The sequence below is a fragment of the Eleutherodactylus coqui genome, chromosome 2, assembly GCF_035609145.1.
Source record: "Eleutherodactylus coqui strain aEleCoq1 chromosome 2, aEleCoq1.hap1, whole genome shotgun sequence".
NCBI classification, from domain to species: Eukaryota; Metazoa; Chordata; class Amphibia; order Anura; family Eleutherodactylidae; genus Eleutherodactylus; species Eleutherodactylus coqui.
In genome coordinates, this window is record NC_089838.1 from 184,519,065 (window position 1) to 184,536,586 (window position 17,522).

At 40.0% G+C, this 17,522-nt stretch overlaps 1 protein-coding gene across 4 annotated transcripts in view; it reads left to right on the top strand.

Annotated features, from left to right (window-relative positions):
• FRMD4A (FERM domain containing 4A) overlaps positions 1 to 17,522 on the top strand; it is a 386,584-nt gene that overhangs the window by 186,822 nt on the left and 182,240 nt on the right. For 3 of the 4 annotated variants that reach the window (XM_066592026.1, XM_066592028.1, XM_066592025.1), the window contains exon 2: positions 16,538 to 16,603. In XM_066592026.1, the coding sequence (XP_066448123.1) occupies positions 16,538 to 16,603 (66 nt within the window). Of the gene's footprint in view, positions 1 to 4,398; positions 4,417 to 16,537; positions 16,604 to 17,522 lie in introns of those variants that run through there. The other variant, XM_066592027.1, reaches the window with a different exon arrangement.

The following is a 17,522-nucleotide window of genomic DNA, read 5'->3' on the forward strand; positions in this document are numbered from 1 at the left end:
CAAATCTGCCCTGTGTGAACCCAGGCTAAGGCTACCTTCACACGTGGCAGAAATGCTGCGGAATTCCCGTGCAGAATCGCTGTGGAGATTTGATAGCATTTGCAGTACAAGGAATGGGAAGGAGATTTCACAAATGTGCGTCACAGGGTGCAGAAAATTTTTGTGTCAGTTTCTCAATGTGCCAATTTCTGCTGTAGAGTTCAACCCTTGAAATACAAGGTTTAAAAACTGCAACGTTTCCACAATTAAAAACACAGATTTACAGAACAACCGCAGAAGATACGTGCCATGTAAAGTTGTACAAAAATGCATAGTGTATGCAATAACTAATGTGATAAATGCAGAACCTCTTTGTAATAACATTGTTTTTACTGAGGATAATTACTAATGGGGCAAATTCATGTAGATCCTATTTTGAAAATATTGCCTCTCAATTAAGCATTTTTGTCAATTATGGTGATAAATAGCATTATTCATCTCCATGGCAGCACTGTCTATATCTATACATGCTTCAGGCAGCCTACACACATGGTTTTAATGGTGTGTTTAAAATACAAATGCCATGAAAACTGCATCGGAATATTTTAGAATGGACCAAGAACATCGAACAAAAGTGTTGTGTGTATTTACAAATCCTGCCTTAATCAGGTTATCATTTTGCCCAACTTTGCCCAAAACATCTACATCTTCTGCTTCTATTTGCCACTTGATTAAGATATGTTCTTGTGGATTTTCACAGGAAAACTTGTCCAGTGGACAGCATTATAAGGCCTCATGCACATGGTAGGTCCGGATCCTGCACAGAATCCGACCCTGACTGTGGTGGGTAACCCTGTGTAGCTGTCATCTTCTTTGCTGGCGTCCGCCTCTACCTGTCTTTTCTGGCTGCTCTGTACTGTGGATGGTCCACACAGCTCGCTGTTGGACATGCACAGTAAAGATTTTTTTGTTAAACTCCTGCTTTTTCCGCGGAGTCCGTGACCTGTCCGCAATATCAATGGAAGCCGTCTGCACGGGAACCGCAGGAAAATGGAGCATGCTGCGATTTTTCATCCAGGAGCGGAAATTGGAATTGGTTTCCGATTGTGTGCATGAAGAATCATTTTTACATAGCATGCCATGGAGGGTTATTGCTGCGGAATCCAGAGGAAAAGGCCAGCCTCGGATTCCACAACAAAAATTTGCCTGTGTGCATGAGGCCTTAGACAGAGCAAGGCAGGGGTACTATCATTAGATGTGATTAGATAATGGATTTATATAAATACAACTTAATAACTGCACATATATTATATGCGAAAGCAAGTGGGGTAAGCACTTCTGTATGGCCATATTAATGCACTTTGTAATGTACATTGTGCATTAATTATGAGCCATACAGAAGTTATTCACTTACCTGCTCCGTTGCTAGCGTCCCCGTCGCCATGGTGCCGTCTAATCTTCAGCGTCTAATCGCCCGATTAGACGCGCTTGCGCAGTCCTGTCTTCTGTCTTCTGAATGGGGCCGCTCGTGCCAGAGAGCGGCTCCTCGTAGCTCCGCCCCGTCACGTGTGCCGATTCCAGCTAATCAGGAGGCTGGAATCGGCAATGGACCGCACAGAAGACCTGCGGTCCACCGAGGGTGAAGATCCCGGCGGCCATCTTCACAAGGTAAGTAAGAAGTCACCGGAGCGCGGGGATTCGGGTAAGTACTACCCGGTTTGTTTTTTTTATCCCTGCATCGGGTTTGTCTCGCGCCGAACGGGGGGGCTATTGGAAAAAAAAAACCCGTTTCGGCGCGGGACAACCCCTTTAATAAAATCGCAAATTAGTAAAATATATACAAGAAGCCTTTTGGATGATATCGCTGGCTGTACATATTACATTTTTAAAAAATGGTCAATAGACAGTCATATGTACAAACTTTTATCCTTCTCTTGTAGCCATGACCGAAAAAGATCTCAGGGATTAGTGTGTATATATATATTACAGTACATGAACTGCTCACTTCAGGTACTTCTACAACATCGCAATAGCATTAAAGGGGTTGTCTCGCGGCAGCAAGTGGGGTTCAGCACTTCTGTATGGCCATATCAATGCACTTTGTAATGTACATCGTGCATTAAATATGAGCCATACAGAAGTTATTCACTTACCTGCTCCGTTGCTGGCGTCCCCGTCGCCATGGATCCGTCTAATTCTGATGTCTTCTGGTGTTTTTAGACGCGCTTGCGCAGAAGGGTCTTTTCTCTTCTGCTCGGTCTGGGCACGAGCGGCGTTCTGGCTCCGCCCCTTCTACGCATCATCGCGTAGCTCCGCCCCTCCACATGTGCCGATTCCAGCCAATCAGGAGGCTGGAATCGGCAATGGACCGCACAGAGCCCACAGTGCACCATGGGAGAAGACCCGCGGTGCATCGTGGGTGAAGATCCCGGCGGCCATCTTGGAGAAGGAAGAAGTAGGAAGAAGAAAGAAGTCGCAGAGCGGGGATTCGGGTAAGTAATATATATATTTTTTTTTTAACACATCCCTTGGGTTTGTTCTGCGCCGAACGGGGGGCCTATGCAAAAAAAAAAACACGTTTCGGCGCGAGACAACCCCTTAAGGTTGGGAACTTGCCTTGGCTATTTCATTCTTGATATAATATATATATATATAATGTGTGTGTACGCTCCATCATTTAACTGCGTAAAAGTTATTGTGGAAGCATCTCAGGTTAACCTTGTCATTTACCCTGGAAGCTTGTATCCTGACAGATCTAGTTCTATGCATTACTCTTTCTAGTTTGTTGAGTTAAAGGGGTTGTCCCGCGGCAGCAAGTGGGTCTATACACTTCTGTATGGCCATATTAATGCACTTTGTAATGTACATTGTGCATTAATTATGAGCCATACAGAAGTTATAAGAAGTTTTTCACTTACCTGCTCCGTTGCTAGCGTCCTCGTTTCCATGGAGCCGACTAATTTTCGCCGTCTAATGGCCAAATTAGCCGCGCTTGCGCAGTCCGGGTCTTCTTCTTTTCTGAATGGGGCTCCGTGTAGCTCCGCCCCGTCACGTGCCGATTCCAGCCAATCAGGAGGCTGGAATCGGCAATGGACCGCACAGAAGCCATGCGGTCCACCGAGGGAGAGGATCCCGGCGGCCATCTTCAGCAGGTAAGTAAGAAGTCACCGGAGCGCGGGAATTCAGGTAAGCACTCTCCGGTGTTCTTTTTTAACCCCTGCATCGGGGTTGTCTCGCGACGAACGGGGGGGGGGGGGGGGGGGGTTGAAAAAAAAAACCCCGTTTCGGCGCGGGACAACCCCTTTAAGGCTGTTTATGAAGGAAATCAGATTTAGAGTAAAAAGTATTAACAATAAAGTCTTTAGCTTGATTTTTGCTTACTTTATGGCAATCCTCTTTAGAATGCAATGATCTAAATATATGTTTTTCATTCAGTCGCACTCTCATCTTCTATTTTGAATAAAGTATAACTTTTATATTAGCTTGATGTGGTTAGTTTTTTAAAATCATATTATTTCAACTTTTTAAATAATAAGTTTTAATTTCAAAATCGTTAGTTTCCAATTGTAGTTTAGCTTTCGTTATAGAAGCTGTTGGTGTATTAACGACATAACCAAATTTCTGTCTTGTATAATTTAAAAGGGTTAAAAACAAATAAGTTAAAAGTATTAAATCAAACTTTACGTAACTAATGAGTTGATTTAACCTGAAATTCTCCTAAAGACATCTCAGAGGTGAGGGTTTTGCTTAGTGACTCCAGCTGAGATTCCTTGTGAGTAGGTTCCATGCTGCTGCTACTGCACAGATGTTGCTATGCAGTGTGTGGTGCAGGGCCCACAGTATGCCTGCTGGGGTGCTTGGGTTACACATTATCAGCATCAGCCTCTTCTATTCTCCTTCCCTTCCCCCATCACTAGGCAGCCTCTTTTCATTTAAAGTGTGTTTTTGTCTGCACGTGAGTCATTAAAAAAGGGAGGAATGCACCAGCAGGAAAAACCTAAGGGAAAAGCAATGGGCTGAAACAGCTTTCTCACCCCTCCTTCCAGCCAGTGGCATGCTCTGCCTATGTGTGTGTGAATCCCCTTGTAGTGTGGCGAGCACTTTCTACTATTTCGGCTTTTTTTTTCTCCTCTTCATAAAGATGAGCATTTCTGCGGTGCACCCTGGACCACAGCCAGTGTCTATGTGAGAAACCGTTAGCGGGGTGATGGGATGTAATAGCAGAGTGGAAAGAGGCAGAATCACAGACACACACACATATACACACAGGAGGAAGCGAGCAAGAGGGGCTGTGTCTGTATTCCAGCAAAGCCACAGAGGAGGTACTGGAGATGGAAATGGATGCTGCTTGTTAGGCCGTGAGCCTGTTTAACCAGGATATAATGGGATGCTTTTTCTGGGGTTGACATCTGCAGAGTGTCTCATCCTAAAGAGAAGGTAATGTGTCAGCATCATAGCTGTTTTCCATTTAGAATTTTCGTTAACTGCACAGGAAATTAATGGTGGACACATGAGAAATACAGGCATTGTAGATTTCAAGGATATACATTTGAATCAGATGCAGAACAGTATCCTTCTACATTATTATATGTATATCATGTTGCATTTATTTCAGAATTTGCTTACCATATATTGTATAGATCATTCATTATGTATCCAAATTCTATGTGATATGTAACTTGCTCATGATGTGTGCATCTCCTACATAGTCATCTTAGATTTATTTGATATGCACATTGATATCATGAGTGATACATACAGCAGACTTGTTACATATCTATTGGTTTGTCAGGGATGGCATGGCATTTTCATACTCTATGCATCATCTATGGTGCAGTAGTCCTAGAGTAAATATATTTGTGTTTCATCTTCCTTATTTGTAAATACGCTGTTACATTTATTTTGAGACTTGAAACACAACATTGCATAAGAAAGGATACAAAATTGAGGTGATCTAGCTGGATATTATGTTGCACTTTGAGGTCTAGGAGACAGACTTCAGGATGATAGCATAGGGAACAGGATGTTCTTCATTCAGGGACACATTAGAAGACGTGCAAACTGCATGATGATGAAGGTGGTGATGCTGGTTGGTATTGCAGAGACATATTCAGCTGGCGGGCTTATTGCTGGAGAGAGTAAAATATTAGCGCTTTCACCTTTTCCATGGTCACAGTGTTTTAGGAGGCGTTTAGTTCTATAAATAGCCTTGGCAGATTTAGTGCTATACACAGTGATGCAGGCAGCCTACCCAGACAGAGCATACAGCTAGAAACATGAGACACGTCCATTATCATACTCTCTCAATGGTAGTAACAATGAAGGAAATAAAGCTCTAATGGAATTAGTAGGATGCTAGCAGAAAAGTAAATATGCTCTAATAGACTTTTACCTATCAAATGACTGAAGTTCTTGTTGAAGCAATGGCAACGTCCATTGCCAGATAATAGTGGTTTGGTCCACTTCGGTAAGGTAAAGAGTTAAATAGAGTTGTTGCTGGGCATCTTGCCCTGTCATCTTCTGCTGCATATTTAAATAGGCAGCATTACCTTTTAGTTCATTGTAAAGGTTGTGTGGACAGGCTCATGTTGCATACAGTATCTTGCTGGTAAATAATTCGTGAATATTATTTGCACATGCTTTGCATTCAGTCTGTCATGGTGGGAGCAGGAGTCACCTGACACAGAGTTTTCACTCACTTCCATATTCATATGGAATTTCAATTATATTCATGCAATGAGATGAACCAACATCTCAATAAAAGACTATATACCATGTTCACCCAGGTCACATGGGTTGATCAACCTGTGTGTCTAATTACCTTCTTATAGGTATATCTAGATCCACATGAAATCATGATGTTGTTTCATGGCTCCCTTAGGAGGTTCTTGTCTGTAGCTAGTATGGATGCCATGCAAATGTCTACCATTATCCTTACAGCACCCTTCCTAACATAAAGCTGTGTCATACAGACATTTAGATGGCAAGTTACTAGGATATTGGGATATATTAGTTGCTATGTAGAAATAAATGCTTCTTTAAGCGGATTACAAATCCAAAGCACATCCACCTTGTCAGGCTTCCTACCTGTGTGGCCATTCAGAATATTACAGCCAGAAGACTCCATTACTTCAATGCTGCTTAGTATTGAAATGACATATAATTACCCTTGATATGAAATTTAGTTTTGAAAGACTAGAACGATAAACACGCTTGATAAATTTTATTTGATACTTTACAGGGTAAGTTTTGTTCATGGTTCATATAATTTGCACACAACTTTAGTATTTGGAAAAATGACATTAAATGGCTGCATTCTTACTCTTGGTGTGTTTTTCTGTATACATCTATGGGAAGTGGACTATGCCAGCCCTGTGTAGAAGACACCTGCACCCTTAGAAGTAGTGGCTGAGACTGAAATCCTAATATTTTCTCCTAGGGGTTACAAATGTTTAGGCAACATCTATAACAAATAATAGAGTCTTTAAAAAAAAAAAAGAAAACTGTTGAGCATAAAGGCAACTGAATGACAGCTGTGATTGGCACCAGCGGGATAAGGTGTCAAAACACAACTATTAAACCTTGTGCTACTTTATAGAAATTTAACAAGGCTATGAATAACTTATGCATATAATAGTCATTTATGTACAGTTGTTAGACCCATAGAAGAACAAGTCTGTTGTATTTGGTGCTGGACATGTTTCTTTCATGGCAGGCTTCTTTTCCATTGTGTCATCTTGGTTCTGACTTGTTGGAGAATTAATAGTTGCTAAGAGCTAAAGGAGTTTATATATGACTTTATAGACCTATTCTCAAGAGAGAAATGAGTTAGATTATTATTACTTTTATTGTTCTAGTTGATTTTGTAAGTTACGATATTGTCAGAGGTATGGTTGAGTTTTGCAGTTTAAGAGGTTTGTTGTCCATTACTGACACCTTAATGCTCTATTTGAGATAATTGTTCTTCTATATGTCTTTTTCCTTTAAAGAAAATACACCAGCATAAGGAGAAAGGTAAAGTATCCCCAAATGTTCCTTAAGAAGTGATATTACTCTTCTTTGTATTGGCATCCATTGCCATTTTTGTTGAAAACACACATATAGAATAGCAAGTTTCCTAGATGAAATGTGAATGCAATCTAAATGTCACCATGCGTGAGCCAATTTTCTACCTGAATTCATCATTTCAGCCAGGCATTGGAAGATTTCAACTACTTCCAATGACTAGAAGATGTCTGCATCATGCAAAGTTACAGCATGGTTTTCCAACATTGGTACTATTTGTCCATACTTGTCTTCAGAACACAATGGTGCCTAACTCTTTGGATTATTCTTTTTTGGTGTATTTGAAAGATTTTTTTTATTGCCTGGCTACTGGAAAACTCTAATTGGTTTCTAAAATGTTACAGCTGGCTTCTAAAGACTAGTAGTTTACTTACTCCTGCTCTAGAGAAAAAGTTTTTTTGGGCAAAACAGAGCCTCTCAAAGAAAAACCTATTTAATGAAAAATTCTGATTCTGCAACTAATGTCAAAAGTGGGATGGGTACAGAGAATACAGTTCTGGACCTTCCGATACCAGATATGCAGATGATAAACTCTTATAAAAGACTTGGTCCTTTGTCACTGTGCCTCTAGGCATGTCTGCTCTTTTCACCAAACTTAGGCTGGTATTTGCAGTAGAAGTTGGAGCTCTCGAGCCTCATTAAATTATATATACTTCCATGACAGATATCCTTTAACGTATTGCATAGTGTTGATGTGGCTTTTCAATGCGAAATATATTAGCCTAGCAAAAACCAATAACATGATGTTATATGAAGCCTCAACTTTTGACCATAGAAAGAGACTTTTTAATTCATTTCTAAACCATACTAGCATCTAAACGCCGATTTACACGGAGCGATGATCCCTCAAAGATCACTCAAAGGACAGTTTAAGTGACAGCTTTGAGTCATCATGTTGCATAAACTATTAAAGGGGTTGTCCCGCGAAAGCGAGTGGGGTTTAACACTTCTGTATGGCCATATAAATGCACTTTGTAATATAAATCGTGCATTAAATATTGGCCATACAGAAGTTATATACTTACCACCCCCCCCCCCCCCCCAGTGTTGACGTCCCCGTCTCCATGGCGCCGACCGAAGCCTTCTTCTGCCTCGATTAGATGTGCTTGCGCAGTCTGCCTCTCTGTCCCGTTGAATAGGGCCGCTCTGGCGTGCTCGCGCTGCACAGGTCTTCTGCGCATGCAGAAGGGGGGGTAAGTATATAACTTCTGTATGGCCAATATTTAATGCACAATGTATATTACAAAGTGCATTTATATGGCCATACAGAAGTGTTTAACCCCACTTGCTTTCGCGGGACAACCCCTTTAAGTAGCTACTCAGCTACTTAAGAGCAATTAAGTGTGCAAATGAAGCCTTAGCTGAAAGTAGTTAATTGCCCGAGGGCTCTTCTTATCTGCTTTCAGTTCTTTTGTTCTCCAGCGGGAAACAATGCTATCAGCACTACCAACGAAAAGTGCACGATGGCCGCGCATTTAGACGCAACGATTATTGCTCAAACGATCGCTTTTTAGGGATTTTTGAGCGATCATCGCTTCGTGTAAATGGGCCTTAATACTTGAATTCTTGGAATCTGAGTTACTGTAATATTTCTTGAGAATAAAAAACAGCAGAGTTGGTAAAAGTCTTTTAGCTTATTATAATATTATCTTGCAAGACGTACTGATTTGGGGACATTTTACATTTCTAACACAGGATGAGGAAATGTTTGCATCAGGCAATATAGACCATACCCCTATTGGGAAAAAGTCTGAGATCTCTAGAGAAAAAGCTCTATTGAGTCAAGACTGTCTTAGATATATGCTGTGACCTATCGATGGCTTTAAAATCTGTAAATGTCTGTTTTCTCGAAAGAAGGCATTTAAAATATTCAGAAGGGCTTGATGCTCCTCCTGAACTATGGCTGCCATTTATGTTTTACTTCTAAATTACTGTAATTGTTAGATTCTTGATTGGTGAATGATGTTATTAGCTTCAGGTGACATTACGGCAAGCATGATGCTTGATGAATTCAGGAGAGATCAGTGTTGATGTGACCCTGACTAATGTCTATTTGCAAGTCCACAGATATTAGCCATGCAAATCCAATATGAAAAAGAGAAAGAGTTCTGGTAGTAACCAGGCCCTAGTTACAAACCTGTCACTGATTGTTTGGTTGGATTTTAATTTCATCTTGCCTGCATCAAGTGGCAAATAGAACTATTCCTCATGGAGAAAAAGATGCTTTTGATTAAATAGGCGTTTATTAAAATTACAGCTGCCTCACCATTTCTTTCAGTGTCGGTGAACTAGAATCCTTTGATTCTGAGCTTCAATCAACTGTACACATACAGATGATGCTCCCCTCAATGAGGAGCTTAGTAAAATCTAATTACATCTGCATATATTGGTTTAATAAACTCGTACATATGTGTTAGTTTTTTGGTAAATCAATGGTGGGATGTCTGGGCAAACAGAATACAATTTAAGGCCTTTTTCTCACAAGCTACAAAATCATCGCTACAAAACGCATGTATGTGAAGCCTGTGGTTTCCAATGGCTTCTTCAGGCTACAAACCATTGGAAACCATGGGCTTCACATACATGCGTTTTGTAGCGAGATTTTGTAGCCTGTGGGAAAGAGGCCTATGTTTTTGGTTCAAAGTTCCTGAATGATTTACGCCCTGTAAGTAAGCAAGAATCAGAAGAAGTATTTATTTGCATATGTTAATACTTAGTGGGGCTTCCATTGGCCCTAATGACATTGGATACACTTTATGGCATACTTTACTTTCTACTAATGTCTGATACACTTCAGCTGGCATTTCCCTCCATTCATCCTGCAAACATCTGGCAAGTTCTCTTGAAGAAGATGGAAACTGTTCTTATTTCCTGACCCAGCGTTCCAGTTTGTCCCAAAGATGTCCCATAGGATTCAGGTCAGGACTCTGTGTAGACCAGTCCGATCATGGAAGATCCATATCCTCAAACCAACACAAAACAGCACTGGATTTGTGACAAGGCGCTTTGTCTTGTTGGAAGTATTGCTGACCATTCCGAGTATTGCCATATTGTCAGCACCACATTATTGTCTAGAATGTCAAAGTACAATGATGACGCTCCCCACATTATTGTCTAGAATGTCAAAGTACAATGATGACGCTCCTTGCACAATCGTAGACGGACTTATACATGTTCTTTCAGAGAACGTTTGCAGGATAAATGGAGGGAAATACCAGTTGAAGTATACCGGAAATTAGTAGAAAATATGCCACAGAGAATATCTGATATTATTAGGGCCAAAGGAGGCCCCACCAAGTACTATGTTAACATATGGAAATAAATACTACTTTAGTTTTTGCTCAGGTGTCTAAATACTTTTGGTAGGATGGTGTATCTGATTTTCTCTGTGTATTGCCCTGTTTGATACTAATGTCTTTGATAAAGGCATACATAGAAAAGAAAGTTTGCAGTGACATCGGTGAGGTGAGGAAATATACTCAGTGCAGAAATATATGAGTGTTCATTGGAGTCTATACACGGACATTCTTCATAACAGTTCTTTGAAATATTACATTGTTACGTGACCCACAGAGGAAAGAAAAGGGTTGTCTCTGGGTGTGTTTACCTAAGCTTTGAATGACATATCTGGTTAATGGTATTTTCTGTTTCCCATCAATTGTAGATGATGTTATAAATGTAGAACACTGGGAGCCATGGTGCCACAGAGGTTAATAATAGTGCCGTTATGATATTTTTGCAGATCTTGAACTCAACTAAGGCAATGTCTGATTATTCACTAGAGCATGTAGATTATTTTGTGTTTGTTGGAGTCCCCTCAGATGTCAAAATACATGCAGCTAAGTTGATTGACTTTCTATAAAATGGAATTTTGTTTGTGTGCCTATTATATGGAAATTAGATGGTGTGCTGGATCACCAAGGCTGAATTGATATATTCTCTGTATAGCACTATGAATATGTTGATGCTGTATAAAATATTCAGAAGCTAATACAAACAGGTGTACAAATGGTTTTTAGGTTCGTGGAAACTGAACGTATCAGTTTATGGGGTTGTATCTCTTAAGACCAATTTGTGCGGTATAATGCTACCAATAACAATAATCATCCCATGTAAATTACATAAAAAGTAACAAAAATGCTGTTTATGGTTTTATGTCTATTGCATATACTGCACATAGGATAATTACAGACCCTCATATTCATAGTTGGATGTTGCCTTAGTTGCAATCTAACAGAAAATAAAAAGAAATTACCCTACAGTTCTCAAATATATATATATATATAACAAAGACATTTGACAATTCCGTTCAATGCAACAGTTGTATATATGAATATATGATGTGTGTATCCTTCAGACAACTGGTTATTATTTCATTTAACATGTTGATGGTATTTATAGCTGTACGCTGTACTTTGTACTGTATGCTGCTCCTATCTCTGGGGTCACATGGATTTAGGACCACATTCCTAAGTGTTGAATCGTATGGAGACACAATGAAGTATTTCACATGTAGACGGAAGTATGGCCCAGACTATTTGAATGTTATTATACTCACAACACAGGAAATCCCATATGTACAATGCTAAACTGTACTTTTAAGTGGAAAGTGAATTATACAGGCTAGCCATCTTTATGATAATTAAAGCTCATTAAGTTTTGGTTATCCTAGAAGACATCTTTACATTGAATTACATGTATGTTATTATTGTAAAGTATTCAGCACCACAAAGTAGTGGATAGGGAACTTCAGAACATTTATTACACTAAATCTTCATCTAAAAAGTTTCAGCTGCATTTCTCAATTTACCCCCAATATTATATCATCACCTACACCCTAATATTGTATAAGTTCCTTTACCTCTCATACTATATCATCTTCCGCACCCCTAATATTGCATAATTGTCCATACTTCTATACAGCTTCATCATCTGTACTCCTAATACCCTATTTCATGTGCCCAAATCCTGCGTCATCTGCTGAACTTTTGAAACTTCATAACCTCCTGTACCCCAGCACTGCATCATCTCCTGTACCCCTAATACAGCACAGTTTCCTACAGTCCTAACAGTGCATCATCTGTTACACTCCTAATACTAGATTATCTACTGCATCCCAAAAAAACACAGTTTTCTTTACCCCTCGTTGTGCATCACATTCTGTTCTCATCTGTATGCATGTTAATGCATAATATCCTTTACTGCTGCTACAACATGATTTCCTGCACCACTAATTCTGTGTCATCCCCCGAACCCCTAATGAATACATCATCTTCAGTAACGATAACTCTACACTGTTTTTTCTATGTACCCCTAAAGCTGCTGCATCTTTTAAAGTGCCCATTCTTTCATTCAGACAATGAAATAGATCTGATGATTGGTGTGCAATGGATATTACTAGTTTCTCATTCTGTTTCCCCTTTAAACTGCCAGTTAGCAGTGACATGCGCATATTCTGTTTACACGTGCAATATCACTACACATGAGTAGACTAAAATCCAAAAGAACAGCAACTTTCTAAAGCCCAGCAAACAATGGAGTCAGTCCCATGATGCACCCACAGATAGTCTCTGCTCAGCATAGAACTTAGTAGAACATTGCATTGACCTCATGCCTGTCAGCAGGCAGAAGTGACATTTGTCTCTCCATATATTGTAATTGTACTAGGTGTTATTTCTTACCAAGTGATCACCAGCCTGCTTTCCATAAATGGGTACATAGAAAATATCTATGATTAAGAGGAATTATCCAGCTGGGACAACAATGCAAATTGCATGTCCCCCTGCTGGCGGTTGTTTGAAAGGGGGGTTTTACGTTGTGATGGCAATTGATTGCTGTCCCCGTATTGTTGCTTATGGAACTGCAGGATGTTTCAGTGCACCTGTTAGAGTGGCCAATCATTATATTAAAGGGGGTTTTCCAAGCATTTGCTATTGATTGACAGAGGCATTTGCATTCGGGTCGGAGCTGGAAGTGTAATAGAAGGCTTTCCTCACATTGAAATCAATGGGAGCGATGCCTTCAGTTACACTTATGGCTCCTCATTGCATTCAAAGCCGAAAGTGTAACAGAAGGTAGAACTCCCGTTGATTTCAATGTGAGGAAAGCCTTCTATTACACTTCTAGCTCAAACCCCAATGTGGATGTGTGGCTCAGCTGCACTGACAGCAGGCCTGAGGATGAGCTGATCAGAGGAGATCCTCAGCAGCAGATCAGATCCCCACCGATCAACTATTGATGACCTATCCTGAGTTTGGGTCATCAATAGTAAATGCCCAAAAAGCCCCATTAAGTGGACCTTTGTAGTCCTCCAGTGCTGTGCTGGATGCAGCTGTCCGTTTGTGCTTATAGGACTCCTGAGCAGCGAACTCCCTCTATGAACTTGCCCTGATATAAAGGTCTTATTATAGGCCTACTGTAAATGAGATCTATAGTACTTAGTTGCTTAGCTTGCTTGAAGGGCTGTAGTTCTGCTAATCAGCAGTGTTTCTTACTAAGTGACAAGCCATGCTCTTGTTACTGGGCCCACAGATGACCAAAGTATCACTATCCCCATAATCAGTTCCAGATTCTTGGAAGGCAGGTTGGCACTAAGTCCCAACACCAGATTATGACCAAGAATCCGAAAGGTGCTAGTAGTGTTACCCATCTTTAGGGGGCATGCTCAACATAATATGTATGAAGATACTGAAAGGGGTCTTCATTTTTAGATTACTAAAGCAGGCTGTGAATGTCTCTGGAATATGAGCGAAAACTTTTTTCATTGTTTTAGTTTATACATTATAATTCAGCTGGGAAAAAAAACCTTCTTCTCTGTCTTTGCGTTGTACGATCCATTAACGTTGGAACTAACTGGAACATGCTGACTTAGAACACTGCCTACAGACTGCAAAGCCTATTAGACTGCTTGATTTTATTGATTTGTAAAGTACATCCTGCCCAATTGTAATTGTATTGAATTTTATATATGTGTAAGAATGATTACCCCCGCTTTTAAAATAGAATATGCATTTTACTGTACAGTCTTATGAAGCACCATTTAATATGATGACCAAGGGCAGGTGTACCATAGAGGGAGACCATGCGACTGCTAAAGGAGAGAAGGGGCCCCAGTTGAAACTGTACCATCTCTTTTCTACTGGGTAGCAAAAACGTATGCAAGACCTTCCTCCAATCAAGGTGGAGTTAAATTAGCTCAAGGGTCATTTTAAAGGACTCATCATAGGAAACTACCTACTGTCCTCAGTGGCAAAACCAGGCGCTATAATGGGGGCCCATTTAGGTTTTTGTTGTACGCCACTGAGGATGACCTGTAATAAGCAACACATGGCCGACTACTACTTTCCTCTTTTGAGGTCAGATATATACAGAGTGGTAGATATGCGGCTCTGTTGTGCTCAAGTATTGTATTACGTTAAAGCTAGGCCTAATATTTAACCATTATAAACAGACAGAAGTGCCATTGTTAACTAGCTAATACTGCATGAATGACTATCAGCAATTGATAAATAACTGCCATGGGCAAACGGCAAAAATACATTTGTGAGTGTAAGTTTTTACAGTTAAAGCCTAGATGTGTATATAGAAGTATATATAAAGCTTCACTGTTGTGTAAAGGCCCATTTAGACACAATGATTATTGCTCCAAAGCCATCTTTTGAGCGATAATCATTGTGTCTAAAAGCGGGACCATCATGCACTTTTCGTTTATAGCTGACTTGAAAATCATTGTGTGGTCTTATCAGACTGCATGCTTAGTTCTCCACAGGAGAGCGCTGATAGTATTCTTTTAGCTGCAGACCCGCTGCAGAACAAAGGAGCTGAATGCAGATAACAGACCTCCAGCTGTTATCTGCATTCAGCAAAAGGCTTCATTTGAACACTAATAAACTCTTAAGTAGCTGAGTAGCTAATTAAGAATTCATGCAAAATGATTGCTCAAAACTGCTGTTCGAGTTATCTTTTGAACAAATTTTGAGCGATCATCTTTCCATGTAAATGGGCCTTTATTGTGTTACGGAGTGAAGACATGTTTCAGCAACCCAAAACTGACCACCAGTTAACACAAGCTGTAGTTAAAGGGTTTCTGGGGTTTAAAAAGTAGGTTTATTCATTGTATAATAAACAGTCACACAGTCGTAATTTAGCTCCTCGTCACTTTCAAGATCTCCGCTTTCTGTCATTGAATAGAAACAGTTTAGTTTACATGCAGAGCTTTTCTTTATACAACTAGTGCAGGTAAAGAGTTTGTTACAAGACATCCAGCCTAGACAATCCTCTAGGTGTTAGACACAGCAGCGGAAGAGTCTCTCCTGTCTGGGACTGCAGGCTCAGAGCTGTCACCTACAGTGATACATTTTATCAAGCCCTTAACTATGTGTGGAGGACTAAAGTTTCCTCTACACGGGACAACTGTCGGGTGCTCATGCTTTTACACAGGAGTGAAAGTCACTCTGTGCAGAAAGCTGCTGATTTTCACCACTTATTTCGCCTTTTGCAATAATTTACAATGCAGTAGGGTGAAAACCACAGTGAATACATGACCAAATTTGTAACAAAATCTACATGCTTGATTTTGGTGAATATTTGGCATGGATTTTCAGCCAAATCCACAATGGAAAATATACTTATCATTTAAAATTACCATTAAGCTACAAATCCCATTAAAGTTACGTTACTCAGTATTCTAAATAAGTAGTGGACAGGATTATGCATAGTGGGTCAATAAACTAAGATTTAAAAAGTGAAAAACGTTACAGTATACGGTATTTCTTTATTGCGCACTTGGAGCAAAAGTAGTAGAGCTGTGATGACAGCCCCCAAATCAATGGAATATCAAATCAATATACTATATATGTCCTTCATGGGAAGACCCATTTATCGAATGCAGTATGTCTGTAAATAATAATTAGCGAACTTTTGACATTTTGTTTTGGCCAGTTCACTGAACTTTTGCAAAAAGTTTGGTTAATTTCAAATTAGTTTGATCCGAATGGTAAATTTGACAAAACCCCTATAAAACTGGTGTCTACCACGCTGAGAGTGTTGTACTTGGCTTCTATTGACAGTGTTATGCACCAGTGTTCAGGACATATCTTTTATAGGCTGTATGCTCTGCACTTGTGAAAGACACAATTATTATTCCTCATCACACTTTGGAATGTATAAAGGTACCCCATACCATATCTTGTACCTATTATCCACCACAAATCAATTATGTTATGCAAATAAATTGGTTTATCAGCATGTTTAGTTCAGTCTTTGTGAAGTCTTCAGCGTGCCTTGAAGACATCACTTAGGTATGGTGATTTGTAGCCAACTTGAGAAGACTTCTTCAATGCACTGTTTTCTGTTGCTCAGCTATATTTAAACAGAACTTGGTCTTTTAATAGTCATATTATTTAGCTTGATGATCTGATGTCCTATTTGATCGCTGTTAATTTTTATGTATTCCTATATGAAGTATCTGACCAAGTTTTCTGTCCATTTACAGATGACGGAGGGGCGGCGATGTCAAGTTCACCTCCTAGATGATAGGAAGCTAGAACTGCTTGTACAGGTAAATATGACGACTTTACCTTTATGTGTATAGCTTAGAATGAAATGAATCTAGCTGTTATTTTCTCTAGTGCCCAACTCTCGCACTTCGCTCTCTCTATCTCGCTCTCTCTTGAAAATTACTTATGGTCAGGAATGGTTACTCTGGGTTATATGCAACCTATTCTAAACTAGCATGCAGAATAACAAGAACTGTCTGGAGGTCAACAGTAATCTCGGGTGAACTGCTACAATTTACTGCGTATTGATTCTTCAATATATTGGGGTCGTTTTAAACAGGAGGGCTGTAGTCCCAGCGATGGTCACTGCTGTGCTTTTACACAAGAGTGAGGATCGCTCAGTGAATAGAGCCAAAGATCATTCTGGCCTCCCGCCTCCATTCACAGTAAACCAGCCGTCATTCATGAACAATAGTCTGTTTACAAACGTCGTTTCATATTTATGCCTGCAGAAACTGACCAACAAACAAACTATCCTTTCGGTATTTACATTGAATGCTTTCATATTCCCGCGATACAGCAAGAATTGGAATGATTACCGTTCAGTGTAATAGGCCCTTACTGAATATTATCTTACTAGCTATGGGAGGATATGGAGGAGAGAAGGTTAGATGTTGCTTGCTTCTTAATTGGCATTTCCTTAAAGCTCACATCCCTTTGTCAGGGCTTTAGTGAAATAACCTTTTTCTAATATACATGAACTGGGTGCGGGCAGGAAGAAGGCTGGGCCGTAGGAAGACGGGGCTAAGAGATGAATGGATACTTCTGAGACAACATTGAATTCAAGGAAGTGTGTGTTAATAGTGACTTTTGCATATGGTGTTACATATTTTCTGGATGGATTCCACAAGTGACCTGGAGATGGGTATTGTAGACAAGAATACTGAGCTCATGTTACTGTATTGTTGGCTGACCACTCTA